We start from the raw sequence: 19,127 nt of genomic DNA, 5'->3' as shown, positions 1-19,127 counted from the left end.
TTATAAAAAATAAATAATTATATTATAAAAATATTAATGATTAATCGATAGTCGATCGTTAATTCTCCTGACGATCGACTAAGAAAATTTAATCGAATGCCCATCCCTACTCCAAGCGTCCTCCTTTTTTTAAAGAAAAGATGATGAAATAAAAATATTGTTTTTTGTATAATGTGATTGTTTTAATGTTCTTTGGAAATTGCATTAAATCAGCATATATTTGTTTACAATAAATACTAGTGAATCAGTTTCCTTTTGAAATACAATGATATAAAAACACCCAGACTGGTTTTTGATGTTGAAACGTGCAGTGTTCATGTTTATTCAATGAAGACAAAGTCTTTTGGAAAATCTATTTGTGGTGGTCAGTTTTGATATTGTGAAAGCCCACCACAAATAAATCAATGTGTGGGAAACCCTGCCTTAAAATAGAAATCAGTTATTTAAAGTTTTAATAATATTTCACAATATTACTGTATTTTACCATATTTTTGTTAAAATAAATGTAGATCAGGTGACCATAAGAGAGACTTTTTTTCCACAAAAAAAAAGGATAATTTTTTTTTTTTTTTTTCGAACGAAGGACTCAGTCCTTGGTTGAAATTCCAAGGATCCTCGACATTGGGACAGTCCTTCAACAGATGTCGATGACGTAGCATCCTCGAAATTCTAGCTTCCGAGGGTCCTTCCTTGACATTGAGAAACGCCTTATGCAGATACACTGTGATACTTTAAACAAATTATTTAAACTCCTATCTGATTTTCTATTAGGGCTGGGCAAAAAAAAAAAAAAAAGCTTTTCCGATTAATCGATTCGATTTGATATCGATTCTCAAAAGCCATGAATCGATATTTTCCGGTATTTATTTCAGCAGACATTTAAAAGAGGATCTGAATAATGTGAATCTTTTCATTACTCTATTCCACTAGATGTCACCCTCTTATTTACTTTGCCTGACACTCATTTAGTGGTTATCATGGCGGAGATACTGTTGTCCAGAACCAAGCATTTGATCATCACGTGTAAAGGCGCCATAAAATCCGCAATGAATGAATGGCGGATAGTGCAATGCACTGTTTTGTTAACAGTTACACAAGTGCAGATGGCGCTCGTGGGGGTATTCAAACCTCTGTCATCTCACTATGACATGAATACATGAATTTCATCCCTAGCTGCTCTGAGACTCACTTCATTAACATTTTATTGTTTAATTTGACAAAATTACCATCATATCAAATACCTTTCTTCACCCTCAATACCACGACTGAGGTGCATTTTTACTCAGCAAAACCCCATTCCATAGCCATACCTGTAAAACACCCAGTTTAAGAGCAGTTTTTTTCTTATTGTAATAAGGAGCACTTGTCCTCCCAATTTAAAAAAATTAGGAGTAACTTCTGATCAATAATAAAAAAAAAAAATTCTGGTCAAAACTTTGCCTTCCTAACTTTTGTCTCAAAGTAATTTACAGGAGCATTTTTCTTTTTACCTTTGTAATGGCATTTTTCTAATTTTATTAAATGTATGCAGTGTTTACTAAGATTTTTTTCCAGCTGAGGTGAAAGGACTATTTCCCATGGACCACTCACCCTCCCTACCCTAGAATCACATGCACTCAGAACTGAATTTATTTTTAAATAAAAAAGGCAAGTAAATAGTACATAATACTGGGTGATATTGAATATTAGCAATAATATGTAAATAATTTTAACGACAATGTAAAATTTGAAAATATTTGGAATATCGAATATTTAAAATTTAAGCATACTTTCCCAAAAGGCAGCACTGAACGTCCAAAAAAGGAACATGTAACTGCAGACTGCTCTACACGCCTCTACTTTACTGTTATATTAACCAGTTTTCATAATATAGAGAGAGAGAGAGTGCAAAAGTCTGTGATATTGATTTATATAGAGTCATCGGGACATTCTAAATGCTTAACGTGAAAAACACTTAACGTGGTTTAATGTACCAATACAGTGATATTAACAGACCAAACTCACTAAACATCATACTAATAAAGTATGCTATCTACAAAAAATCAGATGATCCCTGAATATGAATTCAATGCGTCTAATAACACGTTAAGGCGAGTTAACGAGTTATTAAACGAGTTGCATTCATATTCAGGGCTCATCTGATTTTTTTATAGATAGTATACTTTATTAGTATGATTTTAAGTTAGTTTGGTTTGTTAATATCACTGTCTTAGTACATTAAGCCATGTTAAGCGTTTTTCACGGTAAGCATTTTAGAGTGTCCCCTGTCATCCAGCGTAGCTGCCCCCTCAAGCATCAGGTCGCGGAGCAACATAAAAAAGAACAGCTCAGACCGGCCAACAGTTAGGAGTAGCTGAAGCCTTTGTGAAATCTGTAAAATACAGCCGTGAAAGTAACAGGCATACATACCTGCTGAAGTCACGGACAACCTCCACGTCAGTGCCCATACTCATATGGAGAGCGTGAGTAGATAACGAGCTCACATACGCTATCTGCTTGAGGAGTGCATCGACTCCAATGCGAATCCACTGTCCTGGTGGGCCAGTGGTGACGCGATAATCAGTCTAGATTTTCGCTGTTGTCCAAAGTCGCGCGCAAATACGTGTAATACATTTTAGAACTCTTTGATTTCTTAAAAAAATAATGTATTGGAAAATGCATGTTCTTGTTGCTGTTTGCCATTTAACAATAAACAAAAATGTTTTAAAACGGGTCTCTGTCAGTTAAAAAAAGCAACAATATATACTACATAACTCAACGATAGAGCTTTGCATGCAGCAAAATCAGAATAAATTATGTAAAAAAATAATAATAATAATAAAAAAAAAACAGCGATAATACAGCATATCACGCTATTGAGCCACCCATAATAACCGCAGGGGAAATTTCTTAACCGCCCTATCAGTGGGAACATAGTTTCATGCCACAGAGCTTCTCTTAAAACCGCAGACAGTTAACAGACTTGTGTTCTTAGCTAAAAAAAGTATTACAAAAAAAAAAGTGAATTGCATGCACTAAAAAGTTGACAGAATGCACTTTCCGTACTTTTTGCACTGCTTCATTTACATACATACATGCGTTCAGTTAATAAAAAGCAGTTAAGTGATCACTTGGTCTAGATTTTTTTAACTGCTTAAATAAGGTGTTTAAATTTATTTATTTTTTTTAATGGGCAAAAGAAAATCATGTTTTTTTATTATTTATATGCAAATGCAAACATAGAGATATAAATTGAATATCGTAAAAATTGACAATATCTAAATGTAATTTTTTATTATATATCACCCAGCTCTAGATGGAGTTACAATGTAAAGTTGCTAATACTTACATATTTCAGATGATAAGCTATATTTGAGGTCACTGAATGATGGCGAGCATTTTGATGTCCTGCTTGATGTACTGACTTCACCCTGTGGATTTTTCTGTTTCTGTGACTAAATGGCAAAAAAAAAAAAAAAAGTTAAACCAAGCCTCTTCTGGTCAACGATAAAGTTAAAGTATATTTTTTGATTGTGCTAATTATTCTGTGTTACTTCTGAAGCCATACAGGATCTTAATTCCAGTACTCGTGCCCCCATGCTCTGCACATTTTGTAAGTTTCTCTAAACGCTTCAGACTTTTGTTCTATTTGAATGTAAGTGCCCTGCGAAGTGGATGTCACAGGGTATTCCAACATGATTCCAGTTCGAAGCAAATGTATGTTCCAATCAAATCAAATGCGTCAATTTTGCATGTATGTAATACTCTCTCGTGCTCTCTGCTTTCACCAAAGCGACGGCGAGTGATGTGCCTTTACAGTAGAGTTTACGGTATGTGAACATACATCTGAGCTAAACTTATACTTAGCCTCAGACTCACTTACTGGCGAGTAAAATCTGAGAATTTATTAGCCAGTGGCTAATATTAGACATTTTGAGTGAAGATTTAGTCGCATATACAAGTGATTTACTCGCAATGTAGAGGATTGCTTATGGAAATTTTCTTATACCACATTAGTAATAGCATACCCCCACATGTCCCCACCTAATACAATACCGAAACCATGAACTGAACTGTGAAACTTGAACTGTTACACCCCTATTCAAAATACTTTCTGCAACCAGCAAACATTTTTATGATGCAGCATTTCTAGACCTTAAACATCTCTCAAGGAGGTACAGAAACGGAACACCGTAGTGTTTGTGTTTTGAGTTACTTCAAAGTTCTTCAAGCACATCTTAATATAACTAATTTCTCTTTTTCAGAAAAAGTGACCTAAAGCATTTAATTCTCCAATTACATGTCAAATTAACATTCATTAAGAGTCATTAAGAGCTATAAATTCTTTAAAAAAATGTTCTGAAAAACCACAAATGCAACACTATATAAAATGAACAATCTACCATTCTGCAATTTTTAAGCCAACTTTAAAAACAAAACTTGAACATTTCCACTGCACTAAACTAATATGCTTTATTAATCAGACAAATTTTTGCATTACAGCTTTGGCTACTCCAACTCACATGGGAGAAATGAACCAAAACATGTAGGGGAAACTGTGCAAAAATTACTCAGAGCGAGCATGGATAAATGTCCATCTTTAGCAAGTTATTAGGGCTTCTCCGGAAGTGCATTTGTAACTACAGCTGAATATGCAGTAAGATGAAATAATTACAATGGTTATTAAGAGGCATTATGAGCTTGATTATGATTACTTAAACGGTGTAATCTAAGTAAAATCCATTCCCTTCTCACAGCATCCACATCTCTGCTGAACAAGAGAGACTCCGTTACCTGCAGCAAGCACTAAGTGAAAGATACTGTGCTGCTCTACTGTTTTAAGAGACAAAAGTCTCAAAAGTCCTCTAATTCCACGGTGCACACCCTTGCAGACCAGCCCTTTTCACCAAGGACAAACAAGCAATGCAACAAGAAATATTTCTCCAGTCATAACGAAAGAAATGAACGTACACAAAGGTATATCCCCACAAAGTGCACTGACGTGCTGGTGGTTATGAACCGAGGGCTTGTGCAGTCAAATAGGTAATGCTGTATGGTTAATGAAAGAGACTGACTGACTGCTTGAAACCTTCTGAAGCCACAAAACGCTACAGTAGATGGGGAAAGAGATTAGTCAAACCAATGCATGAGGGCAAAATGGCATCCAAAGCCACGTTTGCACAAAAAACCTGATCTGGAAGGTAGAATGGGTCTCAGCCAGGTAATAGGGGTGGATGGCACATAATCTATCCACTACACTGAATATCTGGAGTACCAACTACTGTTGGATCTGCCAGTGCAGCACAGCACAGACCAACATCTAACAAAGTTCTCTGTACATGGAGAGACTGGTAGAGCTCTGGCAGTGTATTTCAGCATTAATAAAAAATTAAAGTGTAGTGCTTCGGTAGATCTGTGCTCCTCTTCCCAGGGGTGGGAGAGCTGTTTGAAAAACTCAGAACCAGTGCAGCATTCCCATATCCACCCATATCTAGTGAGGGGCTCTTTAAAAATTCATTAATTTACAGCAAAAATAGATTAAAGCACCCAGCTGAGCAAAACTTGAAATTTGGCTCCTGAATAACATTAATAATAAAACAGCTCCCAAAAGCCCTGGGGGTTACGCCTGAAGAAACTGTGTTGGCTTCGCCTCACCTCGAAACACCTTGTGAAAGGCTCATTTTTTAGAAGCACTAAAATATTTTCATTTACATTCATGAGAATGAATTAGTGCTGTCAAACAATTAATCGTGATTAATCTCATCCAAAATAAAAGTTTCTGTTTTCATAATATGTATATTTATTATGTATATGTATATGACACATACAGCATATATTTTGAAAATATTTGCATGTATTTATTTATATTCACATAAATTATATCATATATAAATATATTTAATATATAAATTAACATTTTTCTTAAATATATACAAGCTTGCATGTGTGTCTTTATATATACATAATAGATATACACAGTACACACACATATTATATAAACTTTTATTTTGGATGTGATTAATCTGGATGAATCACTTGACAGCACTAGAATGAATGTGTTCAAAATTGTTCTGCTATTCAACATCAATCCACATCCAATCGGATCATAGCCTTGGAACTGCAAAACTATCAACCAGTGGCCTAAAAATGCCTGGAACTGCAGTTACTGTAATTGCTCTGGTCAGTTCTAAATTAGGTTCACTTAAGTGCAATTATTCCCCAGTGATCTTTCACATAAAGAGACTTTTTGGACATGAAAAAGTGGGCGCTCACAATATGATAGCAAACAAGATTCAAATTGGAATCAGAGATGAATGGCTTCATAGCTCATCTGCATTCTAGTGATGAACAGCCTTGCTAATGAAGACCGAGCTACTTACTTTCACTACTCGCACAGCATGGCTTCATATTGGTTTTTGGAGCCTCGGCATGTAAGCCATAATTGCAACAGCCTAAAATGGATGGGCCAAAATGGTCGTCTAGTTGTCCAATAACAGATCAATAACAGACAGATTTGAAGGTGACAAAAGCAGATGCTATTCACAATTAAGTTATGAAATTTCAAAGAGAACATTTTAGCATCCTATGCACATGCTTTGATTTGGCAGGCTAAATGACCTCACGATTTGAGAGGATTGGTCTGTTAATTCATCATTTACAGTGATTATATATAGACGAGGCGTTTAGTGAAACTTTATTCACACAACAGAAAACAAACTAAAAGATCAATCTTTGTACTATTCACAAAATCGATGTTAATCAAAATGGAAATCAACCAAAATTGAGAAATCAAAATGTTAAGTAGACTTTAAACCTCAGACTAGTTGATTATGAAAATATGTTCCATCACATCTCTGCAACAAAAAGAATGGATAATGTTCTATGAAAGGACTAAATATTAATGGTGGCAGCTTTTCTGAATTTACACTGATTACCTGATATGATTCTGCATTTAACTAATAAACACTTATTATTTTAACACTAGTATTGCAAGAGTGCTATGCTCCACGTAATGTCTATGCTTTGCAAGCACCAACATGCAGTACTGACAGTCACTGAGGCTTACATAAAACGAAAAAGTAACAAAAAGGATTTTTATCCAAATATTTAATAAAAGAGGAGGGGAAACAATGCAACGAGTGGTTACCTGATGGGCAGTTTCTGAGCTGGGCAAGCCATTCATTTAGCTTGCATGGACCCCATTTACCAACAGGGGTCTGATAACTTCATCTCACGGACAGTCATTTGAATAATCGCTTCAACAAGGAGGAAAAATGAAAAGCCTCTCAGTGAGACAGGGCTGGGCAAATGGCCACAGCTGAATTCCAAATGAGCTACTGGTATTCGAAAGGTGAGGGGCTGTCTCTTCTTTGCTCACGTCAGACTGCTCAATCTACAAATGCTTTTCTACTAATTCAATGTCATAACAGTGCTTTTCAACATCACAAACTAAAATCTGTCCGATTGTGAAAATCGAATGGAGAAAATGGAAAGCAAACCACTTGTTGCAACCAGACAGAAAAAGAGAGAAAATTATACATTGGTTTCATACGAAACAAATGTAAGAGAACAGATGTTGGTGCTGCACAGCTGGAGAAAGGCCTAACTTTTCTAAATGTGGGACAAATCTTATCAACCAACTCAGTAGAGTGAAAAAAATAAAAATAAAATGCTAATACCTCAGAAAACTCTGTAAACGGCGTAACTGTAAAGACAGCTCGTTACAGTGAACACTGTATAGCTCCAATGTATAAAAAATTGAATAACACAGTCACCACAGTCATCAAATATCTAAAGCGCAATACAATGCTCCATGCAATGCCCCATTTAGCGTGTAGCCTATGGCATCGTTTACCAATGATAAAGTAGGTGGAATGCATAAAGCCAGCAGTTTCCAGGTGAGTTTAGACATAGCGGCAGGATGCCCACTGAGGCCTGAGGGCAAGGAGACGAGTCTGTATGCAATACTGCAGCGGAGGCCTCGTCAGATCCTGGCATGGGAACAGTTATGGTACGCTACAACAGATGCCATGCTTGTGTTCTTTAAGAGCTCCCATTCCAGCCCATTTAGCTAAACACTAATGAACAACATACAGAACAAGTTGAAAGATAAAAGACACTTAAAGGGTAATACCTTTCAGCATTTAAAACCAAAGTAACAAAACCTTCTTTCATGCTACTCTGTTAGCTTTACTATGAAATTAGGCCCAAAACGCTATAGTACATGCAATCAGAATAAGATTAATGTAAATAATGAATCATTCATGTGCTATACAATTTCATCTTCTATAAAAAATATATTACAAAATACAAAAAATGTAAAATGCATATTATATATATATATATATATATATATATATATATATATATATATATATATAGATTCATTTTAATCTGTCTGAAATTTTAGGTGCTTTATTTGTATTTTTTTTTCTTTATCTTCAAACAAATCCTATTACCTTTTAATCATTTCATATTTTTTTCCCTGTATTCTTAATATCACTTTCAATGCTGTTAGTCATTTCTAATACCTATGTTACATGTTACAATATACATTTAACTAACAAATGCTATGTCCCCAAAGACATCATCTTTCAGGAAATGACATTTTTGGTGGGAAAACAACTGCAAAAACATGAGCAAGCAGCAGCAATGAATTCTGTTATGTTGCATGGCATCACATGATAAAATCTGATAAATGATGTATCTATATGCATACACAACACAACATATAAAGTATGCTATAGCTTTTAGACATTTTATATAAATACTGAAGTACAAAACATTACAGAGACGAAAATGTACAAATATAACATTCATGACTCAAATCATGGTCTTGATGCAATAATTGTAAATACTAAAATGCAGTGGTTTCAGCACAAGAACCACCAGGCGTGTTCTGACAGGCAACTGATAGTTCAATCATTTTCTACGTTCTGTGAGCTGACAACCCAAAGACAAACAAGTCTGGTGCTAACGTGAATCTTTCACACTATTGTACTGCTACACTGACTGGGTGGGGAAAATATGTCCCGGGTAGTTCGTATATGTCCATCATTCAGTATTTTAAGCATGCTGGTACATAATGCAACAGTCTCTCCCTTCATAACTCTACACTTTAAGTGAAGGAGGAGGGGAAGAAAATCCTATTATAACTAATAGAATGCTGTTGGTCAATCCTCATCAGGCCAATACAAATTGTAACATGCATGAAAAAATATGCAGACAAGCTGTCATTGTCAACTTAAGGCAAGACACTACAGGCAGAACCATTGTCTTTTCATGGCACTGGTCAATTTTGAGGTATCAGTCTATTTATCTTCTATCTATTTGCATTTGTAGACTTCCATTACAATACATATTTTATAGGCTGTTTTCACAGAATGATTTTTTTTCCCTAAACTGAGACGGAAACCTTCGCTTCAGTTTTAATCCCATTTATATTCTTTACAGAGTGCCTTGTTCATATATCACTTACCTGACTGCATATCCCCTCTGTAACTTTTAAATGGCAAAAAATAAAACAAGAATTCTGAACATGGGAAAAACAATTGTCATATTGTACTGTGATTAATTAAATGGGGAAGTGAAGTGACATCTATTCGTTACTATATTCACCTGTGGAGTCTTTCCTAAATGTCAAATTATGGTGGCTCCATACAAATGATAAACGTTAGTAATCGTGATATAAACAACAACAAATCAGATTCACCCCAGAGCATAACATGACAGTAAAGGTCTGTTCTTGCAGTAACTAAAAGGGAAAATCCAAATACCTGACAAGCAGCGGGTAACATTCCAGCAGTTGACTAGATGGGGCACTAGTCTCGCATTGACTAAATATGACAGTCTACATATGATGTGTATAAAATCTTGCCAATAAGCCACAGGAGTTGCATGCAAGATCAGAACTGTAGAGACTTACTGGGTCTTATCATCACCTGTCGCACATGCTGACAGAAAGGCAATACCTCACGCACAACTTCATAAAGTTAAACTAAAGGTTTCAATAACGCTTCATTAACAATATTACATATCTGTTTGCACAGAAACCGAGCTCGTATGCATATTAATGGCACCACAAGTTGGCCAGGATTCTTATTTAAAATGAAAAGCAGCTGCCGCACGTCTGTTTCCAAAATATTAATAGATACGGCCTCCACCTCCAACTACTGTTAGTTGACAGCACCAAAAGTTGCTCGTCTGGCAGTTCCCGGTCGAAAAGCTCGCTTCCAGCTCGGCTTACTGACCGAGTTTCAGTCACAAATATTTCAAGTATGATACGCTCACAAATAGCAGGCGAGGTAAAGTAAAGCGGGCGGCTAACGTTAATTAGCAGCTCACTCTCGCTACCTGTCTGACAAAAACCATATTGGCGGCTAGCAGATTGCTAACTAAACTTGTTCTGTTGTGACAGAGGAGCTTGCAGTGTCCCCACCTGCCCCCGACCGACGGCGGCAGCGACATACCACTTGAGGCCTGAACGTCTGTCCTCTCGCTCTGCTCAGAACTTCAGCAGCACTCAACTAACGTAACAGTTAAAGTCGACCATTTTTCGCGGGCCCTGACTTCAACTTCGCGAGCTCCATGTCGCGAGCTCGTAACGTTCAGCCGCACTCACCCGGGCTTGCGTCCGCTGCTGGAGGCCAGTACAGGTCTGTCAAAGTTAGCCGTCCCCTTCCTTTTTTCGATCACAGCTCCCTCTGTTTCCTCGAAACGAGCCTCAGGACTCCGTGTTTATCGTGAGTTTGAGAGCCGCAATCCCTTTACCGGTTTGTCCGTAGCGTCTCCTAGCTTCTCCGCCTCTCTCTCTCTCTCGCTCGGTCGTTCGTCTTTCTCTCTGAATAGCTACATCCGGGGACTGCGCGGATCAACCGGAACTACTTTTGGACATTAGCCGGAGAACGGCCCACAGTACCAAGCTGAGACAGGCTTCGCAGCCGGAAAGTAGTGCCTTTAGTGTACAATAATATTTTTACGAGAATTATTAGCAATGGCTTTTCACATTTGCCTCTAATCACAAAACTACCATACAATAAAAACAATATAGATGTGAAATTTACTAGTCGATTCAAAACAAACTTTATTATTGCTAATACAGTAATATAATATTTTATTATAACTTTAATCTTATTTTTTTCTTATTTTAGGTGTTAATCTTAAAATAAAGAGTATTTATTTGTAGGATGTGTAAATATCGCATTTATAATGCGAAGTTTCTATGACCCCAGTTCTAAACTGTTGCAAAATAATTTGTAAAATACTTCTCATTTCGTATTGCTTAAACAATGCTGCCCCCTGTGAACCGAACGTGGATTACATGTTATTGAAATATTTTAGTTTGTTCTTCCTTCAAAGTCTACTGTAGCCTACATTAGAAATGTATTTTAAATGTTAGATGGATACTTATAACACTCTTTATTGACCACAGTAAATTAAAGATATTTAATAAATTACATATTATGCTCTTCTTCTTTTATCTCTGTTTTCTTGTGTACTTTCTTTTGTCTCTATGTTTGCAGTAGCTCCTCACTGCAGAACACAAGATCCAGGGGGCGTGGTTGGATCCCATCTAGAGGGGGTGGAGATTGATGGGTTTAGGGATCAGGGGGTGGAGTCGGGTACTTGTGGGTCTATGTGAGGTGGGAGGGGTTGGCTCTGATCCAACCACGCCCCCTGGATCTTGTGTTCTGCAGTGATGACCACCTCATTAAAGCGAAGTATTGGTCTCTGCAGGAAAGTAATGGGAGTTACCAGATCAGGGTGTTTTTAGACCATGATAACTGATTGGCTGACGTCATAGTGATGGTAGGTTTAAGGGTGGGGTTAGGTAAGGGGGATATTGTGATTGCGTGATTTAGAAACTCCCAGCAGTTTGAAAACACCCACAATATCATAAACGCCCACTTTTGCTCTGCAGAGACCCAAGTCTCATTAAAACGGAGAGAATAACAGTCGTCTGTAAACCTTTATTTTGGAATTTTCACAGTAGCCCACTGAAAGAGCCAATCGCGTCATCCGAAGCTGCGCATGCGCACCCTTAACCATAATAAGTTGTAGGAACTGCTCTTGCTGATCTCTCACACATTAGGTCCAAGTTTATTAGGGTCATTCTCAGTTTAATTATATTCTTGCGCGTATTATTTGTGAGCAAGCAAACAGGTAAACATTTGTTTATCTTATTATGTTTATTTATTCATATCAGCGGGAGAATAAGAGAAGCTTCACGGATACTGACAGCGAGAATGTATTGTTTGAGGGAGCAGCATATGATTTGTGTACTACGCATGTTAAGTGAAAATGCATTAGTTTTTGGTCTAGTGAAAGTCATGATAATTATGGTACTCTTTCTCTTATTTTGACATTAGTTTATATTATCTGACCTTCATTTCATAGTTGACCAACAGTATATTGCTCAGGGACAATTGAATACATTCAATACAATATAAACTCGTATTATTTTAAGATCTTTAATCTGTCAGAATCTATCATCTTCTGTATCTTATTTTAATTCCAAATCGTCATTCATGAACAGATGCACAGTGATGACACTTTATTAACTAAACCCTATTTATTGTAGGTTTATAATGGCCCACTGTGACCCCTCAGCCTCAAAGGCAGTGGATGGAGGTCTGTCTGAAGAATTTGCGGTCCCCTCTCATGTGGATGATGTCAAGAAACTCATGGCAGAGTTTGCCGAACATCACGGATCAGCCGGGCGCAGAGTGGTTCTCATCACCTCAGGAGGAACCAAAGTTCCTCTGGAATCCCGAACAGTACGGTTCCTGGACAACTTCAGCAGTGGTCGGCGAGGGGCCTCCTCTGCGGAGTATTTTCTGGACTCAGGCTACGCAGTGATCTTTCTGCACAGGCATCGTTCTCTCTACCCATACACTCGTCTGTACACAGGGGTCAATTTACTGGATAGCTTACAATTAGAAACTGGTAAGGAGGATGCTGGTCAGATCCTGGTTGATCAGAACGCACTTCCAAACATTGCAAAGGTTCTAAAGCGCTATCAGGAAGTGAAAGCCGCAGGATTACTGCTGCCGGTGGAATTCAACACCTTGTCAGAGTACCTCCATCTACTCAAGGCAGCAGCCCAAGCATTAAGCTCCATAGGTGAGCAAACCCACTTCATGATTATTTGAGGATGAATAGATTTGTAGTGGAATTACTTCTATTAATTTCTGTTTTTCCCTCCTAGGATCCAAGGCTATGTTTTATTTGGCTGCTGCGGTTTCTGATTTCTACATCCCAGCATATGAAATGCCAGAACATAAAATTCAGTCTTCTAATGGGCCACTTCAGGTGTTGTATAATAAATACAAATATTAATTGAGTCTCCTAGGCCAGGGGTTTAGTCTTTTAGGTTTTCCGTATAGACCCCTTCAAATATGATCACCCTCATGTAAGGGACCCCATTTTAAAATTTAAAAAGCAGCTGTATATTTTCATGGACTAAGAAAATTTGTGTGAAAAATGTATATTAGGAATGTATTAATTGGAAAACATTGTTAAATTTGTATTATTGGTTTATTAATATGAATTGTAGTTCACAATTTAATTTATTACATTTTTAAATGCATCCCCTAGCGCTCCCTTGCAGTCCCCTGAGGGTCCACGGATCCCAGTGTAAAACCCCCTGTGCTAAATTACATGGTGTTAATCTAGGCTCCAAACTTCATATGAAAAAAATAATTAATCTGCTTGTTTAATGTAATTTAGATAAGTATGAAGATGGTTCCCAAGATGCTGTCCCCATTGGTGAAGGACTGGGCACCCAAGGCATTTGTCATCTCTTTCAAGTTGGAAACGGACCCCTCCATCCTTTTGGAGCGAGCACGTCGTGCCTTAGAAACATACAACCACCAGGCAGTGGTTGCGAATGTTCTCGACACACGTCGTGGTTATGTGGTTGTTGTTACCAAGAACACCCAACAAGAGCTAGTCCTCACAGATGAGGAAATGCAGAAAGAGGTAGAGATTGAGGACAGAATTGTCAGTAACCTGACTGAAGCACACAGTGAATTTATGTCTCAAGTATGAAAAAAAAGAAACAACTTGCTGCAGGTTTGTAGCATGTACTGTAGGCTGAAGGTACAGCTGGGATTAGTGTTTGTTTTATTGTAATAACTATAGTTAAAATCTTAATATAGAAACAGATCCTGGAAAACTGACTTTAAATTCAGACTCCAAGTTCAGAAAAATAAACTAATAAAACTTTTAACAGAGTAGATTTTCTGATTTACTCTGTACTATGAGATCAGAATACATTTTATTTTATTTCTTTGGCCTTTAATCATAGTTTGAAAACAAGATAATATATACTTCAGTATTTATTAACCTAATCTTGCCTTTGCTTAGTATTTTGAAAACTTTGAATCCATCTGCAAAAAAAATCACACACTTTAACAGCTGATGTAAAGTACATTTTGAACAATATAATATGTATGTTGAATGTATAAAAAAAATAAACTCTTTCTGCACATGTATCACCAAAATTAAATTTGCGTTTTACTGTGATCGGAACTTGATTTTATTTCATTTGCTGTTTGAGCAGTTGAATTAAACATGTCAAATCCATTAGTTAATATATGTGATACAGAGTATAAACACTGCAGAAAAACTGCACTTAATATCACTTTCAAGCTTGGATGAGTATCATCTGCAGATTTATCACTTGAGTTTGACGCTTCTCTTAACTCCCGCACGAATACCAGACCATTCTCCACTGTATCTCGTCTCCTCACGGCGCACCTCACGAACCTGACACAAATAATCGGAGGTCAGTGTCCATTTTGGGTAGTGATACCTTCTGCTTCAAAAACAAAAGTGAATTAAAGAAATGAATCCTGTGACACTTACCTGTCCCTTCCGACGAACCTGGGCACGTCTGAACTTCTCTCTGTGTTTGACTCTGGGATTCCGATCAATCTTCTTCCTCTTTGGTGTGAGCCCTTTGTTCTTGGACATCTTTTCACAAAACAAATGATGAGATTATATAAACACTGTCCCTAACATTGTTTACAATGGTGCCTATGTTTTTTTGGAAAGCTGAAGCATGCATCATTTAACCACAACACCTCACCTGATAGGTGATCCTTCTTTTAGCATCTCCCTCCATCTTTTCCTCCTCCACCAAACTTAAAACGCAATCAGTGACAGTAAGTTTTCTGAACCATTATTTATGACAAACAATGTTGTCAGTGGACTCACCCGTCTTCGTTCTCCATTTCATTCTTCTTCCTCTTGAGTTTCTGTTTCTCCGCCATGGCGTTATAAAAGCGCAGATTTGCTTCCTCGTCTGATTCGGACTCCTCTGCTTCTTCTGGCCTAGCCTTTTCTGAAACCTAAAATAAAGACGTGTCAGACTTGGCGAAAATGGAGCCAATGCTGTAACTTACCTAAATAAAAATGGAATGACTCGTAATTACTTTTATATGTTTGGTGATTGCTGATTTCTTTAAAGTTCTGTTTTGCTGTTCTCCAGAGAGAAGCTCACGCAGTTGAGGAGCCAGTCTAGCATCTACTGCTCCTACTTCATTTATCAGCTGTGAAAGAGATCAAGGTTTGAAAAGTTAAAATTTTTTAAATGACTACCTGTGAAAATCTGGTAAATTGGTTAGTACTTACATTCCTGTAGGTCAGCAATCTCTCAATCACAGGATGATTATGAGCTGGAATCCGTTTCGCCTTTAGAACCAAATAAAAACTAATGTTTGTGCAATAGCTGGAAAAAAAGGGAAAATTCATAGTGAAGTGACAACAGGGAATATTTCACCATTTATTCAGTTCATAAAAGAAAAAGAAAAGCATTACTTTTCAAAAATGTATAGTATGTACATTTTTTACATTTTTAAAAGAACTCTTATACTTGTTAATTTTATAAAAATACAGTAAATCTAATAATATTGTATAATACCATTACATTTTAAAATAACTTTTTTATATATTTAAATACATTTTAAAATGCAATAAATTCCTGTGATGGCAAAGCTGAATTTTCAGCAGCCATTACTCTTTAAGTCACACGAACCTTTAGAAATCATTCTAATAAGTTGACTTGCTGCTCAAGAAACATTTCTGACAATGATGAATGATAAATGATGAAAACAGTTGTGCTGCTTAATTTTTTGTGGTACTCTGATATTTAAAAAAAAAACTAAAATATTAACTGTCAATTTTTAATCAACTGAATGCATCCTTAATAAATAAAGGTTTTTCTTAAAAAAAAAAAAAAATCTTACAGACTTATAAAAAAAAAAAAAAAAATGTATTGGTATGTTTGAGCTATGACTATAACTACTATATAATATGAATAAGGCAATCACAGAAATAAGAGTATACAGTGGGGAAAATGTTTATTTGATCCCCTGCTGATTTTGTCATTTTGCCCACTTACAAAGAAATTAAGGGTCTATATTTTTTATGGTAGGTTTATTTTAATGGATAGAGACAGAATATCAACCAAAAATCTAGGGAAAGAAAAAAAAAACATTTAAATATTTTCCCCACTGTACAAAATGTGGTAGGTAAAGCTTACTTTAGATAAAGCTGCTGTTTGGTGATGAGGTATTTTGCACCCTAGAGGAAGAAAAGGATATAAAACAAAAAAATAAAAATGACAGCAACAACAACAACAAAAAAAAAACATTAGACTCCATTTTAAAGCATAATTACATAAAAATTGAATAACAGTCTAAAAACCATGTATTAAGAGCTATAACTAGGTAGACTAGCCTTTCCAGGAGGAATTCGTCCATCTTTGACCATTTCTACGAGGGGCTGAACTTCATCCCTCAATTCTGTCAGCTGTGTATGCAATAAACACTCAAATGTATCAATAAAACAGCATTATGGGAATATCCTTGCAATGCAAAAAGCAGCGTAAATGTCATTGTAGCAATTCTCTACCTTTGCTTTGAAGTCCTGAATAAGTTCCAACAGCTCTGGTGATTCTTTCTTTAGCAGTTTGAGCTTTTCCTTCTGTGACATGGTCTTCAGATCCTTTACAATCCTTTCCTCTTTTTCATCCTCCTTCTCCACTTCAGCCGCTGCTGCAAATTCCTAAAAATCCACAGGAAGGGTACAAAGACTTTGGGTAAAATGATGCAAACACCCAAACTCTATTCATAGCTTAAGAAAACAAAGTAAATTTAGTACCTCAAGAAGGTTTAGATCATAGTCTTCCTCACTCAGGTTGGCTGCCAATCTTGTTTGAATTTTTTTGGCCTCCTCTTCCTCTTCTTTGTCTTCTGCCTCTATGTCTTCAAATGATTTTCCCTCTGCAAAATACAAAAATCAAACATGCTGGAATATGTATGTATTTTACCAGAAATATCTTACACATGCCTGGGTACACTGAAGAAATCCTTACTTTTAGTGGTATAATCAGAATCATAGAATATCTTCTTTTTATTTCCCCAAGCCATGTCATTTGGGAGATCTGGAAGAACGGAAATGAAAGTGTAAGAGACAATACCTCAAACATGTTTGAGCGTTTTTAAAGTGGAAGAAAATACTTGACTTAACTTTAATAACAATGTAATACAAAAATAAAAAAACACATTCATAAACAGTGTTATATCTGGCTAATCTTTAAAGCATATTACCATCATCTTGCTTTCCTTCCAAGTCACTCTCCATGTCTGACTCTTCCTCTTCTTCATTGTCCTCTTCCTGCACTACCTCCTCTTCCTCATCATCATCATCTGAATCAGAAAGTGCCAGGGGCATGATCTCCTCCTGGAAAGAAAAAACTATTATTGCTGATCACCAAGTAAAGCGGTAAAGGCCAAACTACCACCATCAGTAAAAAAGCCCCATGTTAAAAGTTAAAATTAAAATAAATAATTATTTGATTACCGCTTTATCTTCATCCTCTTGATCGCTGTCTTCTTGAATCCCTTGAGCCAAAAGTTTCTACAGAAGAAAGCCAAAGATTGAATATTATTTAATAGGATAGTATTTGTGGCAGTTCATGCTTAAAGAACGAGAGGAAAACACAACTCACTGATATTTTCTCATTGTGGAATTCATCTATTTTATCCTCCACATACTTTGACGATTTCTGAGGAGAAAAACAAAGTCGTTTACAATCAGATTATCACAATAATACATACCAAGTTTTATCCAAAAAATTACCTTGTCTGGAATGGCTTCACCTCCATACGCTTCAGGATCATCACTGTCATATTCTTGCTGCTTCTTTGCTCTAGGCTTTTTTACTATCCTTTGAATTTGGGGAAAATGTAATATTACAAACGTTACACTGTGATGGTAAAATAACTAAATATATTTGCATTGACATTGTACTGCAGACGTCTGCCTACATCTTTTAGTACATATTTGTTAGTAAAATGCAACCATGCCGAATACAATAAATTGGTTGATATAATCATCGATTTAAAAAAAAAACTGTTTCATAAACTGATATATCCGCTCACCGTTATCAAACTATTCTAACGTTGTGATACCGCACAAAACCTGCAATTAATTACAAAATCAAGTAACATTAGATTAACGTTACCTACCTTCTTGCTCGAACCATGCTCCCAACGATTTACAAAGATTACTATTAAATCTAAGTATTCGAGCAGTTCATAAATAGAGCACGGCTCATAAACCAACACACAAACAAGTGAAAACAGGCCAGCAACTATCCGCGTGGACTTCCCTCGTGCCTTTAGAACGGGAAGTACACTAACAGTGAGTAAGTACTTCCTCCACTGTCAAAATTAAAGTCTCGACAACTAAAACAGTTTTCAGAAACATACATCGCGTTATTCCCTTATGTGTGTCTATTTTCAAAGTAATCTATTAACATGTTTTACAAATAATAGTGCCAACATAATCAACACCCACACACTGATGATCTATCTATCTATCTATCTATCTATCTATCTATCTATCTATCTATCTATCTATCTATCTATCTATCTATCTATCTATCTATCTATCTTCTTCTTCTTCTTCTGAATTTTGGCAGATTACTATTTTGTAGTATACCGGTACACCAACTGTACAGGAGTGTGTAATACCATGAACGTCATAGAGTCTAGGCTTCTATTAATAATAAAAAAAAATTGTTCTGCTATGATTATATATGATTATATAACAGAACTTTATATTTTTCTGGGATCTTC

At 36.3% G+C, this 19,127-nt stretch overlaps 3 protein-coding genes across 4 annotated transcripts in view; 1 reads left to right on the top strand and 2 right to left on the bottom strand.

Annotated features, from left to right (window-relative positions):
- The window catches only part of LOC113111129 (forkhead box protein J3-like), a 90,426-nt gene extending 79,596 nt beyond the window's left edge, over positions 1 to 10,830 (bottom strand). For both annotated transcript variants that reach the window (XM_026275618.1, XM_026275619.1), the window contains exon 1: positions 10,601 to 10,830. The gene's annotated coding sequence lies outside the window, so the exon portion shown is untranslated. The remainder of the gene's footprint in view (positions 1 to 10,600) is intronic.
- Positions 10,831 to 11,993: 1,163 nt separating this feature from the next.
- On the top strand, positions 11,994 to 14,474 carry ppcs (phosphopantothenoylcysteine synthetase). The gene is made up of 4 exons (XM_026275617.1): positions 11,994 to 12,141; positions 12,560 to 13,101; positions 13,187 to 13,290; positions 13,708 to 14,474. Exons 2-4 carry the CDS (start codon positions 12,567 to 12,569, stop codon positions 14,026 to 14,028), a joined length of 960 nt encoding a protein of 319 aa, XP_026131402.1. The 5' UTR covers positions 11,994 to 12,141; positions 12,560 to 12,566; the 3' UTR covers positions 14,029 to 14,474.
- A 14-nt stretch (positions 14,475 to 14,488) lies between these two features.
- utp3 (UTP3 small subunit processome component) lies at positions 14,489 to 18,684 on the bottom strand. The gene is made up of 16 exons (XM_026275616.1): positions 18,516 to 18,684; positions 18,127 to 18,214; positions 17,996 to 18,052; positions 17,848 to 17,904; positions 17,595 to 17,727; positions 17,360 to 17,428; positions 17,146 to 17,267; positions 16,897 to 17,049; positions 16,723 to 16,794; positions 16,526 to 16,566; positions 15,616 to 15,712; positions 15,417 to 15,533; positions 15,199 to 15,332; positions 15,071 to 15,125; positions 14,848 to 14,955; positions 14,489 to 14,748 (listed from the first exon to the last, which is right to left on the bottom strand). The coding sequence occupies exons 1-16, from the start codon at positions 18,530 to 18,532 to the stop codon at positions 14,659 to 14,661; spliced, it is 1,410 nt and encodes a 469-aa protein (XP_026131401.1). The 5' UTR covers positions 18,533 to 18,684; the 3' UTR covers positions 14,489 to 14,658.
- Positions 18,685 to 19,127: the final 443 nt, after the last annotated feature.

The sequence above is a fragment of the Carassius auratus genome, chromosome 11 (genome assembly GCF_003368295.1).
Source record: "Carassius auratus strain Wakin chromosome 11, ASM336829v1, whole genome shotgun sequence".
In the NCBI taxonomy this organism is placed as follows: domain Eukaryota; kingdom Metazoa; phylum Chordata; class Actinopteri; order Cypriniformes; family Cyprinidae; genus Carassius; species Carassius auratus.
This window is presented reverse-complemented; position numbering and strand designations above follow the sequence as displayed.

Bases quoted from the DNA above. Each gene is read 5' to 3' on its own strand.
- ppcs (XM_026275617.1), top strand. From the start codon at position 12,567: ATGGCCCACTGTGACCCCTCAGCCTCAAAGGCAGTGGATGGAGGTCTG. The intron at 13,102-13,186 runs GTGAGCAAACCC...TTTCCCTCCTAG, and splicing joins CCAAGCATTAAGCTCCATAG to GATCCAAGGCTATGTTTTAT. The intron at 13,291-13,707 runs GTGTTGTATAAT...AATGTAATTTAG, and splicing joins CTTCTAATGGGCCACTTCAG to ATAAGTATGAAGATGGTTCC.
- utp3 (XM_026275616.1), bottom strand. The intron at 17,429-17,594 runs GTAATATGCTTT...CCGTTCTTCCAG, and splicing joins GGAAGGAAAGCAAGATGATG to ATCTCCCAAATGACATGGCT. The intron at 15,713-16,525 runs GTAAGCTTTACC...CTTTTTTTCCAG, and splicing joins AAACAGCAGCTTTATCTAAA to CTATTGCACAAACATTAGTT.